The 20,479-nt window shown below is 42.1% G+C and overlaps 1 protein-coding gene and 1 long non-coding RNA gene across 4 annotated transcripts in view; one reads left to right on the top strand and one right to left on the bottom strand.

Moving 5' to 3' along the window:
- FBXO10 (F-box protein 10) overlaps nt 1-5,602 on the bottom strand; it is an 85,375-nt gene extending 79,773 nt beyond the window's left edge. The window contains exons 1-2 of one of the 3 annotated variants that reach the window (XM_004457255.3): nt 5,118-5,414; nt 2,235-2,353 (exon numbers count right to left, since the gene is read on the bottom strand). In XM_004457255.3, coding sequence (XP_004457312.1) covers nt 2,235-2,309 — 75 coding nt within the window. In that variant the 5' untranslated portion in view covers nt 2,310-2,353; nt 5,118-5,414. Of the gene's footprint in view, nt 1-2,234; nt 2,354-5,117 lie in introns of all 3 variants that reach the window. The other 2 variants (XM_071216854.1, XM_004457257.5) reach the window with 2 other exon arrangements.
- On the top strand, nt 5,336-8,635 carry LOC131279479 (uncharacterized). Its single transcript, XR_011649427.1, has 3 exons — nt 5,336-5,524; nt 6,433-6,556; nt 6,826-8,635. It is a non-coding gene; the product is annotated as an uncharacterized lncRNA (long non-coding RNA).
- The last annotated feature ends 11,844 nt before the right edge of the window (nt 8,636-20,479 follow it).

Here is a 20,479-nt window from a genome sequence, read left to right on the forward strand (position 1 = left end):
TGACATACATTTGTTCTAGTTCATGGAAGAACATTCTTATATTTGTACTATTAACCACATCCCTCATCCACAGCAGGAGGATTCTCTATGTTATACAGTCCCCATGTCACATGATTCGTCTTTACAGGCTAGTGCACCCCTCCCCTAACAGTGTCAGCTGGTAACAACCCACAGATATCCCTTTCCTTATGAGATCTTACCTACACCTCTCATGGCTTACACCTTTCTTCTCCCCCTCCCACTATCCTGCTCTCCTCATTCTCCTTTTCTTGAACACCTCTCACAGTATATCACTTGAATAAGAGTCCCCATTTCAGGCCCTGTTTCCAGAGAATAGGATCTAAGACAATCACCATTTAAGAGTGTGAAAAAGAATAGCAGAAGATCCTTGTAACAAAAATAATTAAGAGACCACTAATCAAAATATATAAAGGAGCTCCAAAAAATCAATAAGAAAAACTGAAAAATGGGCAAAAGATTTAAATGGGTATTTCACAAAAGAGGCCAACCAATTAGCAAATTAAAAAGCGCTTGGGAAACGGACTTTGGCCCAGTGGTTAGGGCGTCCGTCTACCACATGGGAGGCCCGTGGTTCAAGCCCCGGGCCTCCTTGACCCGTGTGGAGCTGGCCCATGCGCAGTGCTGATGCGCGCAAGGAGTGCCGCGCCACGCAGGGTGTCCCCGGCGTAGGGGAGCCCCACGCGCAAGGAGTGCACCCATAAGGAGAGCCGCCCAGCGCGAAGGAGGGAGCAGCCTGCCCAGGAATGGTGCCGCCCACACTTCCCGTGCCGCTGACGACAACAGAAGCGGACAAAGAAACAAGAAACAAGACGCAGCAAAAAGACACAGAAAACAGACAACCGGGGGAGGGGAGGGGAATTAAATAAATAAAAATAAATCTTTAAAAAAAAAAAAAAAAAGCGCTCAATACCAGTAGTAACCAAGAAAAGTAAATTAAAATAAAAAAAGATATCATTACATACCCATGAAAAAAGTTAACACTTTAAAAACTGGCAATTCACAAGGAAGTGAAGCAACTGGAAGTCTCCTTTACTGCTGGTTAGGAAAGTAAACTGACACAATGTTAGAAAAGTGACTTTATTGAGCAAAGCAATTCCAAAGGGATATACATAACCTGAAGAAACTTGTTCACACATACAAGAAAAAATGTCTAAGGATAGTCTTAGCTGAACTGTTCTTGGTAATCAGAAACTATAAACAGCTCAAGCATCCACTGACTATAGGATAAATGCATTCTGTCATATTTATACCATGAGACACTGGACAGCAATGAAAGTAAATGGGCTCACAACAAGGATGCATTTCACAAACAACATGTTGAGCAAAAGAAACAAGACATAAAATACAAACAAATATGACTCTATATGTATGAAGTTCAAAAACTAGTCAAATGAAACTATATGGTTTAGGGATGTAAATTTAGGTGGTAAAATTATAAAGAAGAGCAAAGAACTGATTATCACAAAAGTCAAGACAGTAGTTTCTTCTGAGGGAGATTATGATTTGGAAGTGGATGCTACTGCATATTGGCAATTTCTTGACTTAGGTGGTGATTATGTGTGTTCTCCTTATAATTATTTACTAAATTATATATATGTGTTTTTTCCTGCATGTATATTTGGCATATTTCATTAAAAAGGTTTAAAACAAGGACAATGAAATAAATACACTGATAATTTTTGATTCTTAGAAATATTGAGGGAACTAAAAATCATTCATCTTTAAATTAAAACTTTGCCCTTCCCACACCAAATCTGTAACAGGGTGCATGTAGGTAAAATTTAAATGCTATTTCTCTTGGGACTACAATATAGATGGAGACAGATCTGTGCTTCACCAAGAGCCACCTGAGGATCCCTCTTACACGTGGAAACATAAGGTGAGTAGGTACCCAAAATCCCACAGTATGTAGTTTGTTGAAGGCCACCATTCGTGAGACTTCGTGGTAGGCAGAACCCTGGAGAGGAAGTGGAACCAATTTGCCAAAGGAACTTGGATTAGGGTTATGAAGGAGAAAAGGGATTGAGCAAGGCTGGAAAATAGGGACATCCCTTGGGTGATCTGAAGGGACTCTGACCAAGGCCAGCAGGAAGCTCCCCATATGCCCCAGGATATAGGGAACCCAGCCTGGGACAGGCTCAACACAAGGCCTGGAGTGCTGTGTTTTGGGAAGAACACCTAAGCATGGGAACATAAACTAAAAAAGCGCTAACCTTGGAATCCAAGCATGGCAGCATGCTGGCAGGGATCTGGTCCAACAAGGGCGTTGAGCAGCAGTGACCACACATCCTTGAACCATGCAGGACAGCTCTTCAACAGTGATACCATGGAGCTGTGTCAGAAATAACAATGTGGGTGGACTGCTCAGACTCAGCAGTTCTCTCTCCTCTGGAGAGTGGAATTCAGACTGACCCCTTTGGACTATATAAGTCCCTAGGGAGCTTAGAAGAAGGAAATAGCAAAATTCTCTCTAATAAAGGCATTAGGGGGCTTGGGAGATTATTTGGAAAAAATACATGACTGTATTAGAACACAACTGGTGAAATGAGACATATCAGTTAAAATCTCTCTACATATACCTTTATGTACACAACATTAAATACTTTAGATAGGAGTAGGAAACTAATAAATAATGAAGAAAGTAATAAGAAAAAACAGCAGACATTTCAAACAAAGCCCATGATGGGTAACTCGAGATGGCTCATTCATTAAAACAAACTTAACGAATAAAACACTTCTTATCCCATCTAATTATTAAGTGACTGAGAAACATAAAAAGAACTTGTTTCTTCCACGTTTTTGGAAAGCATCTAGGTATGTGATGCCTTCTTGGTTGCCCAGGACAGCATCTCTTCCACCCCTGAGATATCTTGCTGGCTCACTATGTACACCTTCAAAGACAACAATTATTTGCCCTTTGAATGAGGTAAAGGTGTGTGTGCCCTGTTTTATTTCCCCCAAGATTCTGAGGTCCTTAAGGCCAGGGTCTATAGGTTTTTACCATTGCCTGTTTGTTAAAGGAAGGAAGGGAGGGAGGGGGGGAAGGAAAGGAAAGGAAGAAGAGAGGGAAGAAGGGCAATGCCACCACAATGCAATTGAGAAGAAACAAAGGAACACCACCAGGAAACAGAAACCCTTCAAAAGCTGGTTCACAGTGAACTGAGTGAGTGATCACATATTGATTAACCGTTACTTGTGCTATCATAAAAATACAATTCCTCTGATAACCATGGAAACCAAAACAAAGGCACCAGGGAGAGGGAGGCTGTTTCCAGAAATCTAAAAACACCAAGGGGCCTGAAACCAGGAAGACTGAGAAATCCAATCCAGAAGGAAATCCTTTCCTAAAAGTCCTGACAAAGCAACATTTTCTCCAGTTTCTCTCTAAAATCTTACCAGGCTCTGGAACTGCTGTTATGTTTCATGAAACAATTCAGGCCTCTCTGTACTTCTGTCTTTTGAGACCAACTGCTGTGGCGCAACTTCACTGGGAGCTGGAACTTTCAGCTATTATAAAATGTACTGAGGATCAGCAGGTTATATATATATATATATAGGTTATATAACCTATATATATATCGGTTATATAACCTATATATATATATCATATATATGTTATTTAATCTCAAACTAACATAGCTAGTATGAGAAAAGTCACGAGGGAGCTGGAACCATGTCTTTCTTGTTCACAGGTTTATCTCCAGCTCCTAGTAGGTATACAAGCATACAGCAGGTGCTCCATAAATACTTGAATAAATGAAGAATTAAGGCTAGAACTTAGGGAAAACACAGTGCTTAGTAAAACGTGTGTTCTCTCCATCATTCAGTGCCAATGCTCTGTTGGGTTCTGAGTGAAATCAAAGTCCTATCCTCAGTCTGTGCCCCATTTTCTCCATTTGCAAAAGGAGGTCCCTGGATTAGGTGGTTTCCCAGGCATCTCCAAACTCTGATAGTCAATCACTGTACTGTGCTTTTTTTGGTGGCAGCACATGCCTGGGACTTTTCTTTCCCATCAGAGGGAATCTGATACCATCTGCTCAAGTAAATTAATATTCCCATCCTGCTTGACTCATTTGTTAGGAACAACAGGTTCACCTGCCAATTTTTAAAAAGGAGGCAACGGGGTGCCCAGAAAGAGAAAAGGGGGAGGGGTTCCACATGGTCCCCTTCTTAGAAAGCCAAAACAACACTATTTTTAGGACTAAATATATAGAAACTGAAGGGTGATTATTGCTACTAAAAGACCCTCCTGTGGACCTTTGTCAAATTTTATTACTTTCATTAACAGCACTATTTATTGAGCACTTCTGCACCAGACACTATGCTAAGCCTTTTGCACTTAATCCTGACTGCAACCTCATATGAGCTAAGTACTATTATTATCTCCTTTAACAGATGAAGAATCTGTCTGGCACAAGGTCACGTAGAGCTTGTGGCAGAAATAGGACTTGAACCCAGGTCTGTTAGACTCCAGAGTTCCGGCTCTTCAAATGGCTTACCCATCTGCTCTTCACCGTACTCCTGTGAAGGAGGCAGGGCAGAGCCAATTACCTTTAAAGACTGAGAAACCGATTCTCCAGGAGGTTTGTGATTAGTATAAAATACACAAGACCCTTGGTAGGTAAGGAAGCCTGACCCCAACTCACTCCTAGGTTCCTAGGAAGGCTCTTCCCATCCTAAGGGTCTGTTGCTCCCTCTTCGACTTCACTCAGACTCGCAAAACCTCAGGGTTGAAGGCAAGCGCCGAAATCCACTCTCCCGGCCCGGTCGTTTTACGAGAGGAGAAACCAAGGCACAGGCTGTCCTACGGCACGGCTAAGCCACCAGGTGCCAGCAAACGGTGCCGGAGCGCCGAGCTGCGGGCGGTGCGAGGGCACCCTACCCCCATCCCCCACGGTCCCGTCAGGCTCTTGGCTGCAGAAGCCGGACCAGATGCTCAGCCTCTAACAGGATCGAGCAGTGCCTCCTCAGGAGGCGGCCCCATGACGCCCGAGCCCCCTCCTCCCGGCCCGTCCCCTGCTGCGGGCCGGGGGCATTCCGGGGACGCTGGCAGAATAAGTTCGTCCGCAGCCTCCGCGGGCCCGGCCGCCTCTTACCTCACAGGGGGCTCCCGGAGGCGCTCTCCCACAGCACTGCCCGGGCCGCGGCGGCCGCCGACGTCCTAAAGCCGCCCGCTGCCCCCGCCGCCCCCGCCGGAACAGCCGCGGAGCCGGGAGGATTGCAGCGCGCGGCCAGGGGTGGCAGACGCGCGGCGAGCGCCGCCCCGCCCGCACGGGGGCGGACAGTTGCCTGGGACCCGTGCGGGCCCCGCGCCGTCACGTGACGCGCGAGGCGGGGGCTGCCTGGAGCGGCGCGCGGTGCCTGCGAAATGGTCCCGGGGACCGGGCTTTCCCTCCAGACCTCTGCAGAGGAAAAGGAACCCCCGTGAATTTCTGCACCAAGGGGGCGGTCCTGCAGCCGAGAGGACGCGGAGGGAAGAGAAAGGGAGACGCCAACGGAGCGGGTCGGCCTTCTCTAATTGTGAAGGCGAGCTTGTGGAAGGACGAATAAGGCTTGTATTGTGTGGCCCCAGAAGGGGCAGAAATAGAAACCGTGGGCGGAAATTGCAGGAGGCATGGTAGGGTTAATATAAAGAAGTTTCTTGCAACCACCAGAGTTGTCTATCTGCTGTTTCAGGAGGTGGTAAGCTCCTTGTTGGTGTGCTCATAGGGGCTTGATTCATTCATTCAACAAATGAGAGCACTGGTTATGGGCCAGACAACATACTACGAGTACACATTAAATTAGTTAATATATGTATAGCGCTTACCACAATGTGTGCTACATATTAAATGCTGTGTTAGTTGCTCCTGTTATTATTATTGATAGAGAAGTGAATAAAGCTGATAGTGTTCCTGTCCTCTTGAAGTTAATTCTCGAGTGGAGAAGTAGACATTAACCAAAAATCGCGTAAATATATTTTAAAAATTATGGTCAGTGCGCTGAACGAAAGAAGCAGCTGCTCTGGGTGGAGGAGGGGGGTCATAAATTTAAAATTTGAGTGCAGGGGAGGGTGGTTACTGAAGGCCTCTCAGAGAAACGATAACGAGTTAGGTGGAAGAGGAGCAGAGAAAGCCCAGTGGGGCCAGGGCGGAGGAGAGAGTGCTCTTTGGGGAAATACAAGATACCCAGTTTATCTGGAGCTTATTGCATTAAGGGGAGAACTGTGCAAGTGAGGTCAGGGAGGTAGGTAGAGGTCAGATCATGCAACACCTTGAAGGATAAGGATGTTTAAACTTTATTATGTAAAAGGAAGCCACTGAATGAATGGGGTGGAAGATGTGGGTGATTGGGTGATTTTTCTTTTATCCTCCCCCCCCCCATCCTGCATGGCTCCCTCCTGTTTGCACTTGTTGTCTTTTTTCTCTTTAGGAGGCACGGGAACCTAGCCCAGGACCTCCCATGTGGGATGCAGGTGCTCAGACACTTGAGCCACATCTGATCACTGACATATTTTTTAAAAGATTATGCCATACTCTGTAGAGAATGGACAAGGGTAAGAGTGCAAATGGGGAGATGGGTTAAGATTTACACTGGAGTAATGATAGTGAGGATGGAGAGAAATAGATGGATTTAAGATATACCTCTGAGGCAGAGTCAACAAAATTTGGCTTACTGTGGAGAACTGGGATTCCCATCTTCTAGTTTGACCTACTAACTAGGCCCATGGAGGTGCTATTTGTTGAAACAGGAACTATTTTAAGGGGAACATACATGGAAGTGGCAGGAAATTGAGAACTCAACTTTGCACTTGGTGTATTTCAGATGCCTGTGAATCATCTAAGTGGAGCAATGAAAAAGATGGATATAGACCTCTGGATTTTAGAAGAGAACATCAATTATGTAAATCTAACTTATTAAGAATATTGTGAAAAAGAAATTTTTACATCAGATTGAGGTTTGGACTAATTTACACCTGTGGTCCCATTAGCTTCCGCCATCTGTCAGTTCCTGGTTCTATGGATTGTATTCTGTAAAAATATATTCTATCACTTCCAGTTGATGATTTGATATTATTACAGATTCTGGGTGAGACATAAGTTACTGTGCAGCTGCTCTCTTTTATAAATGGGGGAGGGGGAAAAACTAAACCTAAAGCAAACAACTTATTTTAAATAAAGACACAAAGCTTTACACACAGATAGGATAGAAAGACCACTCAGATCAGAACAGTGATAGTTTCATGCTGCAATAAGCTTGATGAATTACCTTATTATTGATAACTGGCAAAGTTATGGCATGTTTAATCCTTTGAAAAGTGTCCCATTGTATGAAACTGGCAGTCTTGATAAGTCTGCCAAGAGGCAATCAAATAAGCCCGAGTTTCTGAATTTGTGCCAGCTAACATTATTTTGGCATTTCTGTAACACAGCCAACCCTTTCAAAAGAGTGCAACAGCATGATAAATACTATTTTACTGCTTTTTCTACAAAAGCATGCTGTCTGTCTTTCCCAATAGTGGTGTAAGCATCAAACTTCACATGGAAAATTTGGTTTTATGTGTATGTACTTAAATATAAGAACATCATTTGAAAACTGCAGTTGAATATTCCCTTCTCTTAGCCCTCATTCTCTCCTGTACATACCTCTAGGCTGCTACTGGCTGGCTGTTGATTTTTCTCTTCCATTAGACCAGGGAGCATACTTGGTCATCTTTGCACCCTGGCACATAGCTAATATTGTCAAATGAATGAGTGAACAATATCGACACTCTTCAGGTATGTGAACTTTATAATTTTGCTTTATAGGAAAGTGAGGCTCAAAGTGATTTGTCCAGGGTCAACATAGTGGTAGCATGTCATCCTTTTCTTTTTTCAACTCCTTTTGTACATTTGGGAGTCCTCTACCTTATAAGCCTTGTTGGGAAGCACAGCATGCTTTTCACTATAGAAGCTAAAATCCCAGGTAGTTTCTTAGCTTTTTCATGTGACCCCAGCTGCAAATTAAATACTCTCCAGACTTTGAATTGGGAGCCAGAAACACCATGAAATGGGGACTAGAATTAATTCTCTTTGGTGATCATGGCAAGTGCAACAAGATCAAGTTCTTGGAGGAGCAACACTGGCTGCCATGTCAGTAATAGTGTCCACAGTTGTTCTGTTCCTGTAACCTTGGCAAAGTAAGTGGCATTGTCTAATGCTCAGTAGAGATGGAGTTGTCACTGTACCAGTTTTATGGAGTGGTCAGACGATGAGGGTTGAGTGTCACAGTAACAAAGGGAGATGTTCCTGTTATGTAGTCTACCATCCTGATTCTCTAGGCCTCCTGGTGAGGCTGACTTAATTATTACCCTTTCAATAAAGTACTTTTCTCCTTAAATCTGCCAAAATTGTGTTTTGAGTAAACTCATGTGGTCATGTAATAATTGGCAGAGTTGAAGCTAGAAGCTGGAACCCAGGACTTTGAACTCTTAATTCTAGTGTTCTTTCCCCATAGACAGTCCTTCACTTTCAGACAGTCCACATTTTAAAATTATGTATCGATGTCCCTAAATCACCCTTTGTTCACCAAATTTATACTTTAACTTCCAGTGGAACATTCAATCAATTAATTAATTAAAATTTTTTTTAAAGATTAGACTACAGCTTTATTGTATTTTTTCTTCCCTCCTCCCCCACCCTACTGTTTTTGCTGTCTGTGTCCATTCACTGTGTGAACTTCTGTATCTTTCTCTTTTTGTCTTCTCATCTTTCTTCTCTAGCATTCACTGGGATTTGATCCTGGGGACCTCTGATATGGAGAGAGGTTCCCTGTCAATTGCGCCACCTCAGTTCCTGGTCTCGTGGGCACTTGCATGGGCACTCGGCTTACCACATGGGCACTCAACTCGCCACACAGGCACCCACATGGGCACTTGGCTCATTGTGTAAGCACTCGGCTCACTGCATGGGCACTTGGCTCACCACGTGGGCACTGGCTTGCCGTGCAGGTATGCTTTTTCTTCTTTTTCACCAGGAGTCCCCAGGGATGGAACCTGGGTCCTCCCATATGGTAGGCAGAGGCCTTATCTCTTGAGCCACATCTGCTTCCCAAGAACATTCAATTTCAAATGCAGCAACATCTTTGTACAACTGTTTGTGTAATAAAAAAAAAGGTTTTTTTGCATTTTGCCCTAAATGGAAAATGAAAATACTGTACTATTACTAATGTGACTGAGACAAAGATGGGAACTATTAGAAATGCTTAAGGTAGATCTTTAGCCTTAGAAGAATGCTTGTTGGACTTAAACCAGCTTTATATAGGAAAAAAAATATTTTAAGAGCATGTTTTATAGCTCTGAAAAAATTTCATCAGTGTTTAAAATACAAAGTGCATAAGAGATTTTATAATATTTTTAGGTCTCAATAACAAGTCTGTTATTACACTTTTATTTGTGATGTCTATGCTTCCATGAATTTATAATGTACAGTGTAGGCAAATGTGAGCACAGATACCTATCTAATGTTGACTGCATGCAGGACACATGTAATAACTCTTCAGGGTCTCCTGTGTAATGCCCATAATATAGACTTGGAGAGACCTTATGCTTTATTTCTAATTTATTGTAGCCTTCAAAAAAAATAGGTTACTGTAAATTGTTCTTGTGTACTGGAATTGTTTATACTCTGGCCAGCAGATGTCAGAATGGAATCTCTTTCTTAAAACTAGAGTAACAGGAGTTTCTATAAGGACTGAAAGTTTTCTTGCTTTTCAGTGTTCATCACACTGAAGTCCACTGGCCTTTCTTTTTCAAATACATTTAATAACTTCCTGCTTCAAAGCCCTTTCAAAGGCCCCCCCCCCACTCTGTATCTGGCCAATTACTTTACATACAAATCTTTGAGCTCTCCCTGCTTCCTCCTTAGCTCAAAAGAGCAAATTTCCCTATAGCATGTTCTCACACCTATCCATAATTCACTGTCATAGCAGTTTATATAAGTTAATGAAGTTATTATCAGTGAAATAAGTATTTGTGAATATATGTAGCTACCTCCACAAGGAAACTATATGTTGAGAGTGTAAGAGGGCCTCCAACAAATAGATTGGGAATATTTTTCTGAAGACAATAGGTAATATCTGGTAAGTCAGTATTTTTCCACCTTCAATTTAGCACACATTTATTCAGTTCCTTTGCTATAAAGATACTATGTGGGACCGAAAAATGTGAAATAGTATTTGTATTCCTGTAATTTTTTACTAACAGGGAAAAGAAAGTGACAGAAACTTTTTTACTATAATGTGGTCTTCCTTCTTAGCTTTCCAAACATTTATTTCATTCTACCTTCTGGAACAATTACTCTTTCTTTGACAGGACAACCCTTTTAGTTTTGAAAACAACTCTCAGGTTCTTACTATAGCTCTCCAGACTAACCACCTCTAATCCTTTCAATTCCCAATCTCTCTTCTCATTTCTTTCATACCCTTTCAGTACTCCAACTACTGAACTCTGCTCTGGAAGAGTTCTTATAGCATCTATCCATATTTGGAGACTTTAATGTTGTACTTCTAATGCAATCTGAGACTTTCAAGTTTGTTTTGAGCTGTGTGTCTGCATGTGATGTTTGAATTATTTGAAACTTTGAAACCCAGGTTCCATCCCCAGGGCCTTCTGATTTAAAAAAAAAAAAGGCATGCCCACCTGTCGGCAGGCACAGCGAGCCAGAGCCTACAGTGAGCTCCGCAGCAAGATTAAGCAAGAAAATGACCAACAAAGACCAAAGGGAGGGTCAAGGTGAGACGCAACAGAAACCAGGAACTGAGGTGGTGCAAATGACAGGGAAGCTCTCTCCATATCATAAGTCCCCAGGATTGAATCTTGGTGAATCCTAGAGGTGAAAATGAAGAGAAGATCCGCCCCCCCAACCCCACAAAGAGAGAGAGAGAGAGAGAAACACACAGAATTTCACACAGCAAATGGACACAGACAGCAAAAACAGCAAGGGGGAAAGGGGATTGGGGGGAGGGGGAAGGGGAAGAAGAATAAAAAAGGAGTGATCTAAGTCCAATATGCTTGAGAAAGAAAATAGGCTGCAAAAAAGAAACAAAGAATAGGAAAAAAAACCCCAACAACATTAAATGCTTGCTGTCAAAATAGGGCATATAAGCACCTTTTAACGTAGGGAAATGAACTGCTACTTTATGGGCAACAACTTCTAAGCAGTAGAGTGCTTGCCTACAGCAGTGAAGATTAGGTTAAAGAGGAAAAAATAGGTCTTAATAACTTTCTCTACAACTTCTTTTTTTTTTTTAGAACATATGATTTATTTATTTTTTATTTTTTAAAGATTTATTTTTATTTATTTAATTCCCCTCCCCTCCCCCGGTTGTCTGTTTTCTGTGTCTTTTTTCTTTGTCCGCTTCTGTTGTCGTCAGCGGCACGGGAAGTGTGGGTGGCGACATTCCTCGGCACGGGAAGTGTGGGTGGCGACATTCCTCGGCAGGCTGTTCTCCCTCCTTCGAGCTGGGCGGCTCTCCTTATGGGTGCACTCCTTGCGCGTCGTGGGGCTCCCCTACGCGGGGGACACCCCTGTGTGGCAGGGCACTCCTTGCGCACATCAGCGCTGCGCATGGCCAGCTCCACACGGGTCAAGGAGGCCCGGGGCTTGAACCGCGGACCTCCCATGTGGTAGACGGACGCCCTAACCACTGGGCCAAAGTCCGTTTCCCTCTACAACTTCTTTAACAGAAGTCAGTCTCACTGAGCTGAGAACACTATTTTATGAAGGATAGTTCTTTTAGATTTAATAGGTTTAAGATTTAACTTTTACTTTATGTTCAGTAAAGACTGTTTCATATGATTGAGACCAGTGTGGGAAAGGGTTAGGTTTAATTTTCACAAAGGGGCAGGCTAGCCGGCTCTGCTGTTCCAGCAGGTAGGGTAGGGGTTCTAGCGGGTTTGGCGCGCCAAGAATTTGAAAAGTGGCGCTGAAACAAGGGAGGGCCAATGGTGAGTGCTGGGGGCGGGGCCAGTACAGAGAGCCGAGCCAATTTGAAAACCCAGCCAGAGGTGAAAGTGGTCCTGAGCCCGCTCAGCGGACGGAAGTGTAGGGAAAGCGGGAGGGGGGAATCACAGCCTGAACCGCCTAAATTGGTTAGATTTCTCAGATAGGCTGTAACCCCTGAAGTACCCAATCAATGCGGAACAGGGGGAGGGACCCGTGTGCTAGGTTTAGGTTATAAATATCACTGTTTGTTGTTGGTTGGCACGCCTGCCATTTTCTCTAGGTCTAGTCCCTGTTCTTGCAAGATCGTTAATAAAATTCTTTTCTCCTCCACAATCAGGTGAGCTTTTGTTTTGTTACAGATGCAGCTTTCTTTCTAACACCAGTGCAAAAAATGATTATGAAAATTGAAATATTTATAATTTTAGTATTTGATGTAAAGATTCAACAGTAAGCTTATTAAACTTTATTCAATGGTACATCGAAAACAAATTTTATTTTAGAAATTATATTAAGATGTACAATTCATTGATCATTCTACATCTTTTAACTCTTTTCTAATTGATTTCTAAACAGTGTTTGTGCAGTATTTGCTATTATTTTAAATTATCCTATATATTGCTTCTCTTCCATCAACTCAAATAATGAAAGGTTTCATATGGCAATTAAAATTCTGGGAAGAAAAGCATCATATAAGCTCTCATTGCTTTATTACATCCAGCAGTAGTCTCCATTGTTTCAATATTGTCCCATAAAAATTAGGCTTTAATTTCTTGGTGTCATGAACATATTTGCACTTAGCAATTTTCTTTCCTGCTGAATGCACAGTGTAAATTGGGGGAGAGTAGTCCTTGCCAGATAATCCATTGACCCTTTGTTGTGAAACCAACAAACTCTAATATACCAAATATTGTAGTAGTCGGTTGAAAGGCAACTAGTTGGTGATACTACTTCAGAAAACAAAATAGAATGAATAGATCCTGTTTTTTGGAGCAGGCATTGAAAATGAAGGAAAGATATTTTGGGCATAAACAGCTCTTAAAGGTTATTGCTCCCACTCTTCAGCAGTTGACCTCAGCAGGACTGACCAATCCATTTTCTCCCTGCTTTTCTGTTCCCTCTTGCCTTTTCTTCCTTATGCAGCTTACATGCCTTGTGCATTACTTTCCTTACTCCCTGCCTCTGTCCATTCATTTCACCCATGTGGCAAAGCCCCAAACTTGTATGAATCCAACTTTCCAGCTTCTCTGGGTTGCCTCTGGGCAGCAGAGCAGTGCTAAAATAAAAATAATAAAACCTCAACCAGGCACTAACAAATTCATGGTCACCAACTTAAACTGGGAAACAAAAAAACTCTCACATTCACCACTAGTTAGAAACTTCTCTACTCTTTTATTTTATTCAACAAATATTGAGTGCTTACTAGGAGCCAAGCACTCTTTGAAGTGCTGGAATACAGCAGTGAGCATTACAGACCAAAAAACTTGCCCTCATGGAGCATACATTCTAGTGAGGAGATACAATAAACAAAATGAGTAAATAAAAATATATTAAATAAGGGCCAGGATGAAAAAGTAGAGAAGGGGAGATATGTCCTCAGCTGAAAGAAGCTGCCTCCCACTACGTTATATACCTCCTGGCAGCCCATATGCAACACCTAGCCAATGAAGGGGTTCAAAGACCCTGCCCACTTGCCCTGATGCGGGATCTCTTTGAAAGGCCATGCCAGCATTAAAGATTGTCATGGGATCAACTAAAACTGCTGTTGCAACCAGGGTGATCAAATACCCAGGTTTGCCCAGAACTGAGGTATGTCCTGAGATACAGGACTTTCAGTGCTAAAATGGACAATCCTGGAAGTATGGTACCCTAGCTGCAGCTGCACCACAGTTCATCTTCTCCCTCTGCCCAAACTTGTTTCTCTTGCTCCCCATAAACCTCCTGCATGTAAATTTCAGCATCTTCCCCAGGGAACATATTGGCAACAAGGGATTTCTCCCCCTTTATTCCTTTCTTGTTTTAGAAGATTTTTTATTTTATTTCTCTCCCTCTTCCCCCCTCCACCCCAGTTGTCTGCTCTCAGTCCATTTGCTGTGTGTTCTTCTATGTCCACTTGCATTCTTAGTGGCACTGGGAATCTGTGTCTTTTTGTGTTCCATCATCTTGCTGCATCAGCTCTCAGTGTGTGTGGTGCCACTCCTGGGCAGGCTGTGCACTCCTTGTGTGTGGGGCTCCCCTACATGGGGGACACTCCTTGCATGCAGCAGCGCTGCGCATTGGGTCAGCTTACCACATGGGCCAGAATGCCCTGGGTTTGAACCCTGGATCTCCCATATGGCAGGCGGATGCTCTATCAGTTGAGTCACACCCGCTTTCCTCTCATTCTTTTTTTTTTTTTAAAGATTTTATTTTTTTCCCTTTCCCCCTCCATTTTCTGCTCTCTGTGTCCATTCGCTGTGTGTACTTCTGTGTCTGCTTGCATTCTTGTCATGTGGCACCAGGAAACTGTGTTGCATTTTTTTTTTTGCATCATCTTGCTGCGTCAGCTCTCTGTGTGTGTGGCGCCACTCCTGGGCGGGCTGTTGCTTTTTTTGCACGGGGTGGCTCTTCTTGTGGGGTGCACTCCTTGCACATTGGGCTCCTCTATGTGGGGGACGCTGCATGGCACGGCATTCCTTATGCTCATCAGCACTGCATGTAGGCCAGCTCACCACACAGGTCAGGAGGCCCTGGGGATCGAACCCTGGACCCCCCATATGGTAGGCGGATGCTCTATCAGTTGAGCCACAACTGCTTCTTTCATTCTTTTTTGATATAGCATAAATCACAGCCTATTTAAATGCTACTGAGAATGAGCCAAGAAAGAAAATTTGGTAATGGACAGAAAAGAGGGAGAACTGCTGGAACAAGAGCGTTGGGTAGTCACTGGGGTGGAATTGACCATAGATAGGAGCAGACAGTTCTTTACAGGAGGAAGGGCACAGATGCTGATAGGTGGGTAGATATCATGGGGGAAGTTTATGGACACTCTCTTCTATTCTCAGTGAAATAGGAAGCAAGGTTATTGGCTGAGCTTGAAGATGGGAGAGGAGTTGGTGAAGGTGTGAGGTAAGAAAAGGTATGAAATGAGTCTGAAGAAAGAATTATCTAAGAAAATGTAGTTGTCCTGCAGGACAGTGCTTATGGGAGGCCCAATTGAGGGGTTGAGTCATAGTTTTCTAAGTGGAACCTATCAGGATGTTTGTTTTTCTCTAGCCACTTTCAGCTGCACAGGGCAGGCATACAGAGTAAGCAGAGTTGGATTTGGTCAGGGAAGTACAACAAAGCTAGAGGGATGGAAGAGAGGTGAGGGTGTATACACTGAGTATGATTACGATAGTTAATGAAAGCTAAGCCATTAAGAGGGTGAAAAAGTGAATAGCAGGTAGAATGAATAGACTATAGAACCTGGTGGAGCCAAGTCTATGCAATGACAGTGGGGTTGCATGACTAAGGCAGGCTGAGGCCAGCATATGACCTCCTAGTGAAAGTAGAAATTTAACTCTCGACTTTTCCCCACCATATCTAAACCCTTACTACATGTAGTAGGCAGAATGCTGTCCTCATCCCACCCCAAAGATATTCACACCCTAATTCCCAGAACCTGTGAATGTCACATATCATGGCAAAAGGGACTTTGGCAGATGTGGTAAATTAGGATATTGAAATGGGGAGATTTATTCAGGATTATCTGGGTGGACCCAATGTAATTGCAGGGGTCCTTATGAGAGTAAGGGTCAGAAGAGTCATGATGACCAAAGCAGAGGTCAGAGTTATGCAACCATGAGTCATGGAATGTGGCAGTTTCTTCAAACAAGAAAAGGGAAGAATAAGAGTCTCCTTTAAAGCTCTGCTGACAGCTTGATTTTAGCCCCATAAGACCCATTTGGGACTTCTGATCTCCAGGACTGCAACATAATAAATTTGTAAGTCACGAATTTTGTGTCACTGAAGCAACAGGAATGAATTCACACCTGTAGCACTCCCATTACTGTTGTACTGTACTTTTCATATCTAAGATTTGTAAATCCCTTACCTGTTCTGCCACCTTTTAGGACCTTTATTATTCATTGATTACATGATCATTTAAAAAATATTTTCTGATTCTGGTTTGTCTCCTCTATACTTTTTCTCTCTCAGCTATAACCATGGTTTTAATTACTTTCTTTCTAGAGAAAACTCCCAGTGTTATTTCAAGTTCAAATGTTGGTCCATATTTGGATATCCAAATGGCCACAGATACCTTCTCAAATGAGCAGGTCCAAAACTAAACCTGTTATTTTCCTCTTGCAAACTTGTACCATAATTGAACAAGTGCACCATCGACACAGCTAGTTTAACCCAAAACTTAGTCTTCCTTTGATTCCTTTCTTTTTTTCACAACACATATCCAAATTAATACTGGTCTGCTGATTCCACCCCTTTAATCTCCTGTTCAAATCCAGCTGCCCCACTGTATTCAACATTGTTTTAAACAGGCAACTCTGAACTCACCATCTTGATCAATATGATTCCTACCTAACCCTCCCTTCTCTACTTTTTCCCCCTAGATAACCCCAACCATTTTTCTTAGGTGTCTTTATTTTTTAAAAGATTTTTTCTCTTCCCTTCCCCCCTCCCCCCAAGCTGTTTGCTCTCGTGTCCATTCCCTGTGTTCTGGGTCTGCTTGTATTCTTGTTGACGGCACCAGGAATCTGTCTTTTTGTTGTTACTATTGTGTCATCTTGCTGCGTCAATTCTCCGTGTGTGCACCACTCCTGGGCAGGCTGCACTTTTTTTGCACGAGGTAGCTCTCCTTATGGGGTGCACCCCTTGCGCATGGGACCCCTCTATGCGGGGGACACCTGTGTGGCAGGGCACTCCTTGCGCACATCAGCACTGTGCATGGGCCAGCTCACCACGAGTCAGGAGGCCCTGGTTTGAACCCTGGACCTCCCATGTGGTAGGTGGACACTCTATAAATGGCTTCATTTTTTCCCCCAGAGCTCTCTCTAAACCTCTAGCAGTTAGGTCCTAGAGATATTCATATGGCATCTTATGGTACATGTGGCAGTTTGATAGTTTATGAATTCCAAAAACAGACATTGGATTATGTTTGTAAACTGGTCTGTTCCTCTGGGCATATTAAATTATATTGGATTTAGAGGTTTCGCTTTTACTTGATTAAATAATGATTAAGGCTTTGATTGGGCCATGTTGGTAGGATGTTGCAACCCTGCCCTCTTGGTGGGGGGGATTCAGAGAAAAAGACATGGCAGAAGACAGAGTTTGGAGTTTTGATACTGGCACCTGGGAAGTAAGCACACAGAGAAGCAAATAAGTAAGCAAAGACAAAAGATTCCATTAGACACAGCAGAGGCACCTGGAGAGGAGCGGTTTGCCTGACAGTTTACAGTTGGCCTTGTAGAGAGAGCAGAACAGCTGAGTCTGCAGAGAAATGAGCCCTGGGAGAGACAAGACTTGTCCCAGACTGCAGCTGAAATTGGAAGAAGCTGGGACTACAAAGCCTTGGGAGAAGAAGGAAGACTGAACTCCTGTAGACATCGCCTGCCATCTTGCCTCAACACGTGGCAACAAACTGGGTAAAAAAGTACCTCTTATGATAAGACCTTGAGTTGGACTCTTTAGGGCCTCGTGACTGTAAGCTTCTACCCCAAATAAATACCCTTTATAAAACCCAACCTATTTCTGGTATTTTGCATCAGCACCCCTTTGGCTGACTAATACAGTGGACTAAAGGACTCAACAAGGCAGTACCATATCTGCCTATAACCTGAGCTCCTAACATAGTGCCTGGTGTATACTAAGAACTCAATCACTTTGATGAATATATTTTTAACTCTTAGGCTTTTAAAAGAACTAATTCTTTGATCAATTATTTTCCCCTATATGATCTGCAACAGAATAAACATTTCTTACCTTTAAAGTAATAAAATTGTTCTGTGATTTGGTGGCCATTTCACTTTGTCAAATTCTAGCCTTTACGGCAGGTGTCCTGCAGGCCAAATCCATCCTGCCATTCTATTTTCATAAGTAATGTTTTATTAGAACAGTCTTGCCCATTTATTTATATAACGCCTATGGCTGCTGCTTCACACTCTTAACAGCAGAGCTGGTAGAGGCGACAGATACCACAAAGCCTGCAAGCCCTAAAATATTTCCTATCTGACCCTTAACTTTTATAAGTTTGTCAAGCCCTGCATTAGTGGTTTAAGTTAAGCTACACAAAGAATTGATGAGGTGATTAAGTTATAGTAAAAGAGAGTAAAATGTCTAGCTGATTTCCTTTATAAACTATTTTCAATATTCTCTGGTACCTGGATCTTATAAAGATACATGCTTAGCTCAGGCAAAAGAAGAGGAAAAGAAAGACAAGTTCAGATTCTTACACTTCATTCCAAATCTTGGCCCAAGTTTGCCCACTTGCAAAATACAGAATATACTATAATTGTAATGCTAACTTACTTCACAGGAGACCTAATAGAGCAATAAGGAAGTTTAAAAATGAAATGTTGTATTAGCAGCAGGAAAAATAAGAATTTATTTGCAAAATTCCTATTAAGCTCTTTATGACCAGTTTCTGGAGTATTAAAGTCTTGCACCCCCAAAGGAGTTCAGCCTAAATTTTTTAAAAGCCACCCACAAAAACTATGGTCAACTATTATAATTGCATCGTAGCATTCTCTCTTATTTGGTTCAAACATAACACTAGAATCCAAGGTAATCCTCACACTTTCTGCCCCCAAGAAAAGTACTAAGAAGGCGGAAGGCAATATCAGAAACAGAACATTATGAAGTAATAATACAATCAGGCTATGTAGAGACAGAGGTCAATAAGCAATATGACTAGCTAAAAGAGGTGAATGTAGTTACCTCAGGAGAGAAGGTTAAGGACCGTATCTCTCCCCTAATTTGGAGAATGATTTTAGAAACACAGGATAGTTTTTCTTTGGTGGTAGTACATACACTTGGCATCAAGCAGTAATGTTGCCCTTCACAAATACTGCTTGGCAGTGAAACGAAGTCACTTCAGTAGGATTAGCAAATTCTTCTGGTTCAAAACAAGAGAACCCAATATAATGCAGCTTGTAATGATCATAATATCAAAAGTCTCACAAGTGACTGTAGGATTGCAGCAAAAAGAAAAAAAGAAAAAAACCCAATTTTCCTTGATATCTATTAAAAATAGACTAAAAGTGCTGTGGTGACTTCCACAAAACATAACTAATTGTAAGGGACTCTTCACAAATATATTCCTGACAGAAGTAAAATGGTAAACCGAAATGACTGCCAAGACAGTACCATTTCAACACATGTCCCCTTTAATATTTGCTAGAAAGGGAGTTTAACATTATTTACAATCATAAGAACATTCACAGAGGCTCAATATGACAGGCATAAGGGTGGACTATGGTCACAACAAGTCTTTTCATACTTCACAAATTGTTTTATATTTTTGCTACAAAGGTCAGTCATCAGAACCAAATTTATTCTTAACAAGCAGAATTTTTATGTCCATCCAATCAATGAGTTTCTTACATCTTTCTGGGTCTATTCACTTGTAGATGGCAGCAGAAACTGTAGCCAGGATCTTTATCTCATGCATTCACATGTAATGCCCAATCTTCATATGCTGTCTAATTTCTTTAAGATAAAAGGAGCTAAAAGAAAAACGAAACCAAGATTATTTTTCTATTTTAACAGTGAGGAAAATCTTACAGGTCTAGTTCCATGCTTTTTTGAAAACAACTCCAAGTTGTCAAACCTCTGCCAGTACTACCAAGTGAAGAGGACTCAGTGCTTTCCAATGCAGTCCGCTCCAGTGTCATTTAATCACGAATATTTTTATAAAGTTCATTCTTACACTATATAAAATCTTTTTTTCCCAGGTAGTTCTCCTCCTTAGGGCCATAAAGAATAATTCAAATCCGCTTTCAAATGACAACTCTTTACCTGCTCTTCCCACAGCAAACAAATGGGCACTTTTCACCTTAAAAGCTCTCTTAAAAGAAAGCAGAGAGTAGGGTAAATAACCTTGAATTAGGGAACCAGAAGACCTATTTTGATAAGCTATGTATCGCGTGTGTGTTCCAGGTCACATCTCAAACAGTCCTACTCTGTTATTATGAGAAGGTCTGATAAGATGGTGTATATAGAAATGTCTAGGGAACTAGAAAGTGCCATAGAATCTAAAGAAATCATATTTTATCATTCTCTGTAAAAATGCTGAGAGAATACCATCTTTCTCAACACTCAAACTAATAAAACAATTTGTGTTAAACTGAAGCTAAAAAGATCTGTCACAAGCTGACAAAGTCATCAGTATGTCTATTCTTTTGTACTAATCCTTAATTGGAAAAATAAGAAAGCCAGACACAAAAGGCCATATATTGTATGATTTCATTAATAGAAAATATTCAGAATAGGCTAATCCATAGAGACAGAAAGTAGGTTAGGGA

This window comes from Dasypus novemcinctus, chromosome 8 (genome assembly GCF_030445035.2).
Source record: "Dasypus novemcinctus isolate mDasNov1 chromosome 8, mDasNov1.1.hap2, whole genome shotgun sequence".
Lineage (NCBI taxonomy): Eukaryota > Metazoa > Chordata > Mammalia > Cingulata > Dasypodidae > Dasypus > Dasypus novemcinctus.